General features: G+C 44.6%; 1 protein-coding gene across 2 annotated transcripts in view; it reads left to right on the forward strand.

The window, feature by feature from the left end:
* COPRS (coordinator of PRMT5 and differentiation stimulator) overlaps positions 1-13,796 on the forward strand; it is a 175,753-nt gene that overhangs the window by 52,513 nt on the left and 109,444 nt on the right. The window contains exon 4 of one of the 2 annotated variants that reach the window (XM_080561268.1): positions 8,479-11,393. The exons of the other annotated variant lie outside the window; for it this stretch is intronic. Coding sequence (XP_080417394.1) covers positions 8,479-8,624 — 146 coding nt within the window. The 3' untranslated portion in view covers positions 8,625-11,393. Of the gene's footprint in view, positions 1-8,478; positions 11,394-13,796 lie in introns of those variants that run through there. 2 annotated transcript variants of the gene reach the window in all.

Below are 13,796 nucleotides of genomic sequence, written 5' to 3' on the forward strand. Positions count from 1 at the left end.
TACCTGCAACGCAGCCCATGTGTTTCACCACAGAAACAGGAAAACTGGAACACGCTTCGCTGCACTCAGCGGCTGTCACGCAAGAATCACACTGCAGAATTAAATATAGCGAGCAGCCTGGTGGCCAGTGGCTGCTGGTTCAGCCGTGGGTTTTACTGAATCCAGCAGGGAGGTGACATAGGTACGAGTAGCTTGCTTTTGCATCTGGCAAAAGGCGTGCTCCTTCCATGCCAGACTGCAATTATCCTGTGTGCCATAAAGCAGGACTGGCAAAGATGGTGAAAGAATATATACAAGTACCAAGTGGTTTGAGGGGAATTAATAAATCTCATAATCTCTGTTACACTGCTTGTTTTTCTAAGTCCTTTTACTCTTCCTCCAAGACTAGAATACAGCACTTAAGCTCATTAAAAACGCTTTAAGTTATAAACATTCACCATTTGTCATTTCCTTTGCAAACAGTGCTGATCCGATAAGTGTGTTTCCTTTCCCAGAGCTGTGAATATTTCTTTGTGGAAGAAAGTTTGCTCTGATAAAAGCAGGTTTAGTAAAGTATGAGTGCGTGATTCTCTTCCCTTTGACAAGCATTTAGGTTCTCGCTGATGTTTTCTTTTCCAAAGATCTGCCCTGTGCAGGGAATTCCAGACGCGGAAAGCAAAGAGCTCTTCACAATGTGTTATGGCAGCATTTGATGTAATATCCACTGCATGCCTTGAAAAGCAATAAATAGTGCTGGCAATATGAATGATGAAAAAGAAAAGTCAGATAATTATTTTGAGAAGTACTAGGAAACACATCCAGTGTGCTTCAACTGCCTTTAATAAAAAGGTACATCAGTGTAAAGCTTTTTTTTTTTAATTTGTATAGATTGGGATGATGATTAAAAGTACTACCTGTGTTGGAGATAGTTGTATTTTCTTCTTGGGGTCGTTATTCAGGAATGTTCTGAAGTGTGGCTGTGGAGCTGGGAAGCACCAGAGCCCCAGCGTTTCCTTTCTGAGCTGCTCTTTGCATTCCCCATGCTCACATGGACCCTTCCTTTGGGTCCACTACCTTACAGCAGTACTGTGGAGGATCAATACACCTTGGGTGCATTGCACCGCTAAGTAATGATTAGATGCTGTGCTAATCAGGGTCAGGTAATACTTAAGACTGCAGGAGTAGAGAAGGAGCCCCAAGTGCAAGGTCTGAATGTTCCTGTTTAGTCTTCAGAGGGGGCAGGAGTGTGGGCTCTCTCGTATCTGCATGTGTTGGGGTGAACCTCTGTTTCTAGGCTGTTATTTCTCAAGCACTGGGTCTGCACACTAAGTCTACACGTGACGCAGCATCCTCTCACCTAATTGCAAAACTCTGCTTAAAAAACACTGAAGAGAGTAGACGGCTAAATCATCCTGCTGATTTTCTTGCAACATATTTTTCTTCTCTCTTTCATCTGGAAACTCACACTTGAATCTAAGATGTCAGCGATTTGTCAACCATTTAGTTATGTAAAGATTATCCATGTCTTTAAAACTCTGGTGTGCAATTCACTAGCTGGGCCAATGTATTTGATGATGCTCCACCTCACTGATGATACCACATCCTATCCTAATTACATAATTTATAATTTTGACTTTTTTCCTAGATAATATTGCTCTTTGTCCAAAACAGGTTGCTGGCAGCTCACAGTATTGTTGCTAGGTTCCCCCAAGGAATTCCCAGGTGGGCAGGCAGGACAAAAGGAGAAAGCCATTTCTTGAAAAAGGGAGGGGGGAGCTGTTCAGTGGCTTTTCATACAGCACGTGTTTATGTTAAGTACCATGGGCAGAAAGCGATTCTGCCCAAGGCCCATAAATCCAGGCATTCACAGGGGTTCAGGTGCCTTATCTCCCCTTGAGGATTTAACCGCAGGCTGTTGATGGGCTCCTTGAATGCAAACACTGATAGGTTAAATTTCAGCACTAACAACGGGGATTTCAGTGCACGAAGAAATGCTAAACGCTGATGGATTTTGCTTAAGAAATGAAAAAGCTTTTATACTTGGAGAAATGTAAAGCTTGTTGCTTCTGGGGACAGAGTACAGATGTGGGAAAGGTTCCCTGATACTGACCTAATGGAGAGGTGTGAGTGAGATCAGCATCTTTCAGATTTCTGACAGAATCCATCGGTTAGCCGTCTCCTTTAGGGCCGGGTAGGATGAGGCAGGCTGGTGAGGTTGGTGACCTTCCGAGCCCAGCTCCTGCCTGCATTAGGAAAAATGTCTCTAGCTCTCCTAGGTATGTGCTGGGAAAGATCAGTCTGATAATAGAGCGACAGCCTTAGTCAAACTTGTCTGGCAAATTCTGCTTAGAGGGTGGGCTGAACCTCTGCAAATGCTCCTACAGAAACCTATTGACTACCTTCTTCAGCCACGTACATGCAGCAGCCCAGGGATTTAAGAGGCCAATACCCGTTTTCAGAAGAGATTCTTCAGGCCAGACCCAGCCAGTACGTACTCCTTGTGTGTGCCATTTGCTGTTGGTTGGATGTGACCTAGAGTGAAGCTTTGTGGATAGGAATCACTAGGTATCTTTTTTGTTTTGAAGTAAAAGTTTGACTGTCTGGGCCATAGAAATGTATTTTGATCAGCTTTCACTGAGAAATATGCTCCTAAGAACTTAGGCCACCTTTAGAAATGGGACTCCCAAATGGGTTACTTGCGGTGATGTGGCAGTGCCTTAACTGTGGGCATTATGCCTGTTCTAACACATCCCAAATGCTCTGCTTGATGTGACCCAGGTTGTTTGACCATAGGCAAATGCTAAACATATTTCTGTTGGTTTTGAGCATGAGTAGTCTCCCGTGGTTTATCTGCCTCTTGTTGTGCTAAACTGAATATGCAAGAAGACATATGTCCTGTCCTGGTGTAAAGGGCAGCAGAACTCAGGCATGCAGAGAAGGGACCGGGGAGGATGTCAGTTAAAGGCAAGACTCTTTTTGGTTATGAGATGATTGTGGCTAGGGCTAACGCATAATTGTGATATTTGCTTATCCCCATATTTGCTGTTTTCAGGGTAAGTAAGAAGGACCTCTTGCGATCCTCCTGTGGTAACTTTCTGAATATCTAATTAAATACTAAAAGGACTTAATTTATAACTTTTGCCAGTTACTTCAAAAAATCATTATTTCTTGTAAATATTAACTCTGCTTTTGCAAGTTTGGTTGCAAGCCAGGTAGACACATGCTTCCTCTAGCCTTGCAGGCAGTCCTGCACTGGCCTTTTCCTGAAAGGCCTCAGATCACCAGCACACTGCTGTGAGCGTTCAGAAATAGCCTCCCCTTTCAGGCTGCAGCAGGAGCTCCCAGGCAGGGTGCTTTGCCTGGCTCCTTTCTTTGCATGCAGCTGAACACAAGTGGAAAGAGCTGATCCAAAACATCTTCAAGCCACCCCTTCCACTGCTCTTGCAAATGTTTGATTTTTTTCTGTTTGAATGCTAAAAAAGTTGTTATACTGTTGCAAGGGTGCTAGGCTTTGCTTTCTGTCCCCTGGGGTAGCCAGCTCCAGCTCAGACTTTAGACGTTTCCTTACTCCAGGGCAAGAATCAACAGTGTCAGAGATTTGTGACCCTGTGTCCAAAGCCAGGAAACTGTAGCTGAGCCAAAACCATTGGCATCACTGCTGAGAGTTAATAAATACATTCATTCCTGTAGTACATTTTTATTGGCATGAGTGAGGCTTTATACATACCACCTTGTTTTCCCTGTGCCTGAACAAGGAAAGCTGTGCAAGTTGGACTTAACAGTGATGCTAGGCTTATTCAGAGACCTAACTAAGTTGGACTGATAAGACCTCAGATTTTATGACCGCTGTATGTCATCGTATCATCTTATCTGAGCTCCCGTGTGGCAGCACAGGCTATAGAGCTTCATCCTTTATCCCTCTTAAGCCAATGCATTTTGTTCGAGTGAAGCTTTTCTCTAGAGACCGCCAGCCATTACTCTGCGTTCGAGTTCCTGGGGGAGTGCTGCAGAATCACAAGGAGCTAGGCAGGTATCAGAGCTTCTAGACAGCATCTGTTGCTCGTTCCAGAAGTGGTGTTTCTGATACTTCTGCAAAAGACACGTAAAGAAGGTAGAAATACCTATGAACCTTATCGAAGCCAGTCCCCTGGGGTGTGCGCCTTGCACATGGAGTGCCTTCTTCCAGGATCATGTCTGCAGCCCCACTGCTAGCAGCTGCTGCTGTTTCTTAAATATGTTGGAGCTGGAGTGCTCTTCTCATGGGTGTTTGGGGTGCTCTGAGTGTTTCCAGCAGTTTCAGAGCTGGCTGGGCACTGGCCGGGGCCAGCACCTGGCACAGGCACCACCACAGCCCCAGCAGCCAAAAGGTGCTGTGCGTGCCCAGCACCATGCTGAGGTGGAGTCAGTGGGGTGCTCATGCACAAACTGACTGGGGGCTCCTGCATGGGATCCCTGGTTCCTCAAGCATAAACTCATTGGACATTCATGCATGTAGTGATTGCGTTCTCATGCATAAAACAGGGCCCTCGAGCACAAATTATTTGGGTGCTCATGCATGAAGCACTTGAGTGCTCAAATATGCCCTGCTAGGGCATTCAGGCATATGCCAGTTAGGCACTCAGCACCAGCTGGGCACCCGTGCATAAACTAATCAGGAGCTCATGTGTGAGTTAACTGTGCACCCAGGAATAAAGACTGATTAGGCACCAGTGCGTACTTAGTGGGTGCTCATGCATGAGTTTATGCATTCCTGCATAAAGTAATTAGGTGTGCATGGGTGGACTGATTTGGTGCTCATGCATGACTTAAGAGGGTGCTCGTGTGTGTTGTTCTGGCACTCATGCACAAGCTAATTGGGTGCTCATGTGTAAATGCCATAAACCTTGCGATTTTTGCGCAATACTCCCAATTCCTTTGCCTTCCAAAACCTTTCACACTTTGGGTGGTTTGGAATTGAGTTAGAATTGCTCAATTTGGGCCCAGAGCCAAGTGGGGCAGTAATTAGAAACAGATGGCACAAAAGAAGAGCTCCTTCCCTTGCAGAGATTAACGACCATCAGTTATATAGTTCTGTGCCATCCTAGAACATCCTCCCAGCTCACACAATTGCTGTTCCTCTCTTTGCCCTTTGTAAACACCAAATTTCCTTTGTCTGTTCCAGATCACTCTGCAGGTCTCCCCAAAGCACTTTATTTTCTTCACAGCTTGTGCTCTTAGACCTCATTGCTCATGGCTTTCTTTACAGAGAAACTTTAGTAAGTAAACTAAGCTGTACCTGTTTCTTTTCTTCTATTTCTTTGGGTCTTTCTCAGGTGGAAGGCGTGCCTGTGTGCTGGCTGAAAATTGCTTCTTTTAATCATGAGACTGACATTCAGCTGGCGAGGCCTCATCCCCCTAAGGAATAGGTATATAAAAGGAATCAGCACTCCTGAAACAAGTCAACCCAGCACTTTTTTTTTCTTTTTTTTTTTTTTCTAGCATGAAGCTCTGTCAACAACAAAAGAATTAGAGAATTAGAGAACGTTTTTACCAATGGCCTACCTTAAGACCAGTGCCACAGCTAGGAATAAATAAAAATACTGTTGGCGATGCTGTGGCAAATGTGTACTGAGTCTGTCGTGTAAGTGCACGTGTATTTACACATGTGCCAGACACATGCCTATGGCTCAGGATGCAATCAGCAGATGGCACTATTACATACACACCCGTCCTTCCATCATTTTTGTTACTGCAGTGTGGCATTCTCTTTTGGGAGAACTAGCAAAGAAGTTGCCCTTCCCTTAACTTCTCTAACTAGATTCAGCTCTCGTGATAAAGAGCTCCCTGGGGAACAGGCAGTTGTGCTGGAGTTTATTTGCAGGCTCTTTGTGATTGTTTCTCTTCAAAGATCTGTAGTGCAACCAAAATTGTTATACTAAAACCCAACCAACAGACCTCCCCAGACACGATGGCACCACTTTCTCTTTGGAAGAGAAACCGATCAGTGTGTGTCAGGGGGAGCTACTTTTGTCTGCTCACCCGTCCAGGCTCGTGCACATATGGGTTGGTTGCCCGCACAGCCACAAAACTGAACTTCTGATGCTGGACACAAAGATTTATTTCTGATTTCCAGGTACTATATTTCAGATGCTGCAGTAATGCACATATACAGTTGCCCCTGAAGTCAGTAGGTAGGTTTTGTGTAGAAAAGGTTGAAGAAATGAGCTCGGTGGGTGGCGTAAGTCCAACGTAGTGTTTTATTGCTCTTAAACCAGCAGCACTGCACTGTCTGTTCCTGTTACCTATTTCCAAGTGGCTGGTAGTGTGGTTTTGAGGTTTCAGGCAAGAGCCTGATTGGGAATGGGGCACAAATAAGATACAACAGCTGCCTTCAGGCTCTTGTCCTGAGCTTGAGCGGTGCAATTTCAGTGGCCTTTTAGTTTGTGGGATTCTCCTTGCAAAAATAAAAAGGCAGGGCCTGAATACTGTTCCTCTGGATGAATGCTGCACTGCAAGTGTCAGTATGGTACATTATTTTTATTACTTTTTTGTTTTTAGGGAATTCTTGGGGTCCTTTTCAAGCTTTTGCTGTGACTCATTGTGAAACTTCAGGCAAACATATTGTCTCCGTTAGTTTATACAGGTATAAGGCAAACATGCAGAGCATATTTATCTGATGAACAAACTCCCACTGGAACAGGACCTCTGGCGTCTGTCTCTGCCTCTCCACTGACTCACTGCAACATCCTAATGCCTTGGACCTCAGTTTGTGTATTGATAAAAAGGAGGTGTAAATATTGACTCCCTAGCAGGTGCATTTGGAATTAATAACTAGTTCTAAAGCACTTTTAGACTCATCAGTATGAGATTAGGTTATCTTGCAAAGTGTTGTGATTCATTTTGTTCCTCTGATGCATTTTCCTAAAATCTGGTCTGGTTTTATGCTGGGGACAGGACCATTGGAGCTTGGTTGGTCTGCAAAGGTGAGGAATTTGTAGTGGCTCTGTTAGGGCATTATTATGTTATTATAACAATAACGCAGTAAAAATGGTTTCTGTTTTTGTATGTAATATCCTGTCCCACATTTCACAGTTGCTTAAAAATAAAATAATATGGTGTAACCTTGGCCTGCATCAAATCAAATCAATCTTTTTTTTTTTTTTTTGTATGAGGTTCCAAAGAGAAGGAAGGTCTGATGGCTTCCATAGCTTGTTTTATATCTGTAGCTGGCTCATTTTTATTTGAAGTGATGGATGAGCCAGGGGCTTTGTTTGGAGGTTTTCTTTTTTTCTGCTTAAAGGGAATCATGCATGAAGCCATCTGGCTTTTTGCCACATATGCACAGTGCAAAGGTGATAACTCCTTGTAACACACACAAGCTGTTTGAGTGTATCTGCTCTAACACACAGCCAAGCACAGCAGGGATTTCATCTGATGCCCATGAGAGTCTGCTGCTGACTTCAGCGAGGCTCTTGGCTCAGGACATAATTCTGCAACCATGTTTGGGTGAAGCTCTCCTTGGTGTTAGTTATTTCAAGGTCCTCATCCAAACAAACCCTTCAGCACACGTATCCATGATGCTGTGCTGGGGCTGTGGAGCTCTCCCAGCCTGGTGATGGGAGGATGCTGTAAGTGCGGGCAGGCGGCTGCACTTTGCCCCCTGCGTTATAGGGTGCTATCTGCTCCTCCCGGGGCACATCACCTTCTGTGTCGAGCTCATTTTCCAGCCCCATCAGTGGGGCACGGTGTGGGGCAGGGGCTGTACTGAACCCAGCACAGCCAGGTCTGAGCTCGGCTGGGGCCCCCACTCAGCACCCTGGGGACAAATGCTAACTAATGCGGCATCAGAAGGCATCCGAGTGCTTTGCAGGGCCAGAGCCTCAGCGTCTAGCAGATGGCTGCCAGTTAACCAGAGAGGTGGTTGAGTAAGAAAATCGAGTGCTGTTTTCGTTTGGTAAACGGAAAATACAGAGCAGCCCCTCCCACCTTTGTTGCTCCCTATTCAGATTATTCATTTCCACACCATTAAAATGCGAATGTAATTCCTGCCCTTTAAACTAATTCATGTAAAAACTTTTCCTCCAACCACTGTTTAGTCTCTTAATGAAAGCTGGGACAGAATAAGCCAAGAATGGAAATTAAAGCATTACAAAAGTGCTCCACTCACTGCTGCATTCCTGAGGTGTCTTATCTGATCCTGTAATGTTGCCACAGGCGGTTCGGGCCCGATTCTGCTCTGCTCTGCATGGAGCTGTGTCAGCAGCGTAATGCTGGTGCGAGCGAGGAGCCAGACCCGCTGCCTCCCTCCTGGCAGGGTGAGCCGCACCACTTGAAGAGCTACCTTAATTGCTGCTGAATCAGTTAGGCCATCTTTAATCAAATCCTCCCCTCCCCGGCTTTGACATGTGATTTTTATCTTTTTCCCTGTCAACAGCATTTAGTTATATTAATGGCTTTCCTGGCATGAGCCAACATGGTTTTTAATCTATTTGATTTGGGTAATTTTTTCTCTTACACTAGGAATAACCCCATCATATCTGCAAGCCAGAACTACCCGAGTCTCACCCCAGGTTTGCACAGTGAACAGCAAGTTACCCGCCCAGGCACCTGTCTGTTCTGCCTTCAGTGCTGGCCTGCCGTCTGTGACTGCCGCTGTGTCTCGCTGACGTGGAACAGGGAGAGCTCGTCCCTGGGACCTGCTGGCTGGCCCCACGTGGCGCCGAGTGGCAGAGTGAAAGCAGGAGGGTAGGACCAGGCAGGAGGGCAAGAGCATGCATGAGGGCAGGAGCACGCAGGAGGTCCTGCTTCCTTCTTCGCTCCCTGGGCAGTGGTGCAGTGACCTCCCTTACTCAGAGCAGTGTGAAGTTACAGGCGAGGCCAGAGGAAGGTATTACTCAGCACAGATAAGCCTGTAACGATGTGTCCCTCTACATTTATGGGTAGGAATTTACCATAAAGCTAAACCCATTAAAATAACTGAAGTTGCCCGTGGCTGCTTGAGGAGTGACAGCGATGCTGAGTGGGAGCAGACTCTGCCAGGGCACTTGGGCAGGGGTGAGAAGAGAACAGAAATCAGGAGTGAAAAAGACACTTCACGTGGCTGAGCCTGGCTGATGCTGTTTAGTACCACGTACTTTCTCATGCTTTATTGAGTTTAATTTTAAGCATCTTGGTTGATGGGGCTTCTACCGTTTCCCTGGGGAACTTGTTCCTTAGCCTGCCCTAAATTTCCCTTCATCTTTATCTTAGATCTTAGCTTTTAAAGCCCACTAATGAAGTAAAATATGCTTCTCTATTCTTTCTGTGTTTATGATATTAAAATATATTCTTTCTTCCACACCTGGGTTGGCAGGGAGGGATTGAATATGCAGCCACGCTGGAGCACCACAGAAGAGTGTAACTGTTGGACAGGGTTCATAGCAAGCCCCCAGCCACTGTGGCCGGTTGTAGGCTCAGACACGGGCTTGTCTTCATGGGCCTCTCATCTTTGCCATCTCATTTCCTCTTCAGTGTTCCAGCGTATCCTGTGCCATCACATTAGAACAATAGGAAAGCATCTATTCTTCAGGCTTTGCGAAAGTCACAAGAGCATTCAAAGCAGAGGAGTTTTCTGCCAGGGCTGTGTGTTGTTAGCACAGAGGCAGATTGGGTTTCATAACTGACCAGCGCTGGGAACCTCCAGAAGTGGGGCTTAGAAACCAACGTGCCAGTGGGTATAAACCTCCCCTAATCGACATCTGCTTCACTGTTAGACGTTAAGTTTATTTTCACTAGAACTGCACAAAAAAGGGGAAGTTTTGTCCCGATCTTCTAGGCTACACTAAAAAAATAGGAAAAAAAGTCATTGCAATCAACTGAAAACAAAACATTTTTTCTGTGGCAACTTCATAAATAGACAAAATGTTTTGTTTACCAGCTTTTTGACCCTTGAAAGTTTTTTAATAAAAGTAACTAAATAATGAAATGGATATTTTGAACTGAAAAATTGGAATGGTTTAATTTTTCTCTTTTTTCTTTCATTTACTTTCTCCCACTCTTGAAATGCTTTATGCAAACTTTTGTTGAAATGTTACACACAGCATTTCAGAATGACCTAACCAGATTAAAAAAAAAAAGCTACATTTTTGTTCATCTCTGATTTTACCCCCCCCAAGACAAACAAACAAACACAAAATGAAATTGAGGTTCTCATTTGCATAGAGATAGAAGATCCAAGGGAATATTGCTTTTAACATTGCATTTATGCATTTTTCTTTCAAAATGTCTTGGAGTGGAAGTAGAAGTAATGTAGGGAATAAAAGAGAACAAAGGCTCCATGTAGAAGCGAGCATGATGACAATGCAGAGAGGCAGTTTATGACCAGAATTGTTCAAACAGCTGGAGATTGTATTACACTGTTTATCATGTTTAAACCCGTGTCAAAATGACATATATTGTGGAAGTTTTTGTGTGAGATTGTGAACTAGGTATTATGTGAGAAAGTCAACCATATGTTATAATATTCTTCTGGGGACAAGAAATCTAACTGAGACTAAAGGGAAGGGTGAGTTCAGTAAAGAAGTCATCTTCTCTTGAGACAGAGGTGATAGTGTGGGCTGCATACAAAATGCTTGTGTGGTTTGCAGAGCTCCATGAATCATATAATTTATCTGACATTTTTCCTGCTTTGTATCTGATTGTAGAATATACTTGGGTTTGAGTTTTTTTTTCCTTTTTTTTTTTTTAATAATTTGAAAAAATAGATGGATATGAATGGTTCCTTCCCATTTACATTTTCTTCAGTCTGTGACATGAAGAAATCCAAAATTAGCTTACCTGAGGCTGGCTGCCTGGGAGTGTGTCATTTCTGTTTTTCCTGACGTGGGCACGAGGCTTCTTCTTGTCATCACATTTTGGTTGTGAACGCTTCCAAAATTTGCAAGTCAGCAGAAGACCGGCGCACAGCAGAGAGGTCCCCTAGCCTACCGGATAGATTGAATTTCGCCCACTAAATCTGTTTCAAACTGCGAGAATTCGAGCAGCTCGGTCTTTCTATGGTCATTTGTGCTAATAAAGTTTGACAGCCTGAATGTTAATGGAAAGTAAACAGGAGAGGGAGTGCTAACAAGGTCATAATGAAGCTCACATTTAAATTGAATTGAAATGAATATATGAACACTCATGAGAAACAGTTTGTCTTTCTCCTCTAGGCTGTAGTGCAGCATGTGGTAGCAACGGGCAGTTTGTGAATGGCAGATTAAAAGGAAGCTATAGCTATTATGCAGAGTCATGGGCAAATCCTAGCTAGTTTAATAAAGAAAGCTGAAGCTACGAGGGATGGAAGCAGGGAGGAGGCTCCTTTTCGGGAGCCCACCAGTCATGACAACTCACTCTTGCCTTCTGGTTGCTGTGGCTCCAAGCTGACCACGCTTATGTCTCCAGTGTCATTCCTGTTGATTTCAAAGGCACAAGCCTGCAGGGAAGCATTGATCCTGGGTCAGATTTTACCAGATGTGAATGCTCTCAAATCCTGTTAAATCTGATTTTGACCTCAAGACTGCTTCACTTCTGTAGCTGAGATAAGGTTGGCTTGCAGATCTGTTAAAGAAGTCCTTTGCTACTGATTGCCATGGTCAATCTTTTCATTTATTCTACTTTAACTAATGACTGAAGTCACTCAAATGAGTTACTTGCGGTCTCTCGCACGCGTGCATACAATGAATATGTCATAGCCGAGGAATTGGGCTGGCTTATCCAAAGCTGTTGGCTTTTTCTTTCCAGGCGTGCTTTCCTAATTCCAGATGGATAAGAGAGCAGTGGTGTGCAAGGAACCATCCCCCTCCTCCCCTCCTCCCAGCCTTGGCACAGTTGCATTTATTGCCTGTGACCGACGGGGTTTCAATATCCCTGCAAAGTTCTGTCTGAGGAAACCCAGCGAGGGAGCGTTATTGGTGCAAAACCCTCTGTAACCATCAAATGCCTTTCTGTGCCTCCAAAACATTTCAGGCTCTTTTGTAATAAATGTAAATGGCAAACCAGAGGTCAGGGATGGTCTCAAGGGCAAAGGCTTGTGTGTAATCTTTATTTTCTCTTTATGAGCTGCTATAACAACTTTGAAGGTATGAAAGAAATCAGCAGAAATGTGAGACAAGGCAAGCTTATTAGGAAACTAGCACACAGCTTCTCCGACTTGTTCTTTGACCTTCTCTGAAAAAGCTCTGTGGCCAAGATCCTCAAACGGTGCAAATGCATGGCTGTGGCTGCAGATTCACTTCGGCAGAGACTTGGTGTTTCTGCTTAGTGGTAGTTTCCCTCTCCCCACCAGAAGATGCTTGCAGCAGAAGTTTTCAGCCATTTTAATCTCGATTTTAAGAGAATGGTTCTTACAAGTAACTGTAGAGATGATAAATTGCTTGAGCTTAGCATCTCTGGATGACTTCAGGAAATGGGGGCCGATTTGTGAGATAAAGGCTTTTGGTCTCACAGTGATCTTTAAAGCTGATCCTCCCCACAAGTCTCTTCAGGAATCTGAGGTGATGGGGGGAAGTTTGGGTTGGACTCTAGGTTCGATGGCTTTGTGTCCTTACATTTCCAGGAGCAGGGTTTTCACTGTTTAAAGATTTCTTGTGACTGTTTGCAAGGATGGAGATAATAGTGCCAGTTTGTTAGGCTGAATGCTCGCTTTTTTTTTAATAACTTGCATATTTCATTGATGACCTTGTATAGATGCATGACTTTTTGGCTTGATAACCAAAAAGTTAAAGGAAAAAAACCCTGAATCTCTGTTGTGCCCAACATAACGTTCTGTGTACCACTCAGCTCCGTATAGGATGTTTCATTTTTGGGCAGTTGCACTTATGGGGAAGAAAAAAAAAAGAAGCAAAATTTGCAAAGCTGCCAGAGGCAGAGGCAGTGCTGGCACTTACTCAGCGCTGTGACTAACTGGATAAGATGCTCAGCTGCAATCCCGGAGCCCCAGGTCTGATCCCCTCCTGTTTGAAAAATGTCCTAATCTCACCCTACCAGACTGGAAGTCCTTTCAAGGTGGGGCTTCCCAGGCTTTTCAGAGCTCCGCTTCGCATAATGTACTGAGATACGCAGAGAAAGGCCACTGCTGTCTCATGGGAAGGCCAGCCAGGAGCGAATGCTGTCCTCGGGCTTGTCAGTCCCCTTCACTGGCCAAAACTGGGCAGCAGATTCATCCTGCAGCCAGATATTGTTTCCCAGCAAACAAAACATTTCCCAGCAAGTTTGCTGTGTACTAGAAAGAGATTTCATCCGTTTCTCACTGAGGCACTGCATGCCTGCTGCAGTTGATGCTAAATTTCCCAAACCATCCCATGCTGTTCAACCACATTAAATATTGTGCTGAAGCTAATTAAGCTGACAGTTTGGGAATGTTTTTTCTTAGCTTTGCTTGCTGAATTGCCTTCCCCCCGGACCTTGGCTCTTGTAAGTAACTTTTGAAAACCGATTCAGAGCTTTTTTCCTTGTTCACATTGGTGGTAGCCTGTACATTAACACTAAAAGAGTTGTCTGTATTAGTATAAAGGGAGAGTGGACATCTAAATGCTTAATCTAGTTTAATCCAGCAGGATGTGACTGACAGACCTTTACAAAACTTCCTTAAGGATGGAAAAACTGAGCCTCTGGTGTGTTTAATTCTCTTTTAGCTGAATACCATGCAGCAAACATTTCAGACAGCTCCCAGGCATCTATCCCCGCTACAGGATGGCGGGGTGGCTGGGCCCTATAAGAAACAGAGCAGAAGAGCCCCGATGTATGGGGCAGCATGCAGGGCAAACCTGTAGCCGGGGCTGGTTTGCCCCTGGGTAAGTATGGGCTGGGGGGGGCTCAGC

Source organism: Anser brachyrhynchus (assembly GCF_964034855.1).
Source record: "Anser brachyrhynchus genome assembly, chromosome: 18".
In the NCBI taxonomy this organism is placed as follows: Eukaryota; Metazoa; Chordata; class Aves; order Anseriformes; family Anatidae; genus Anser; species Anser brachyrhynchus.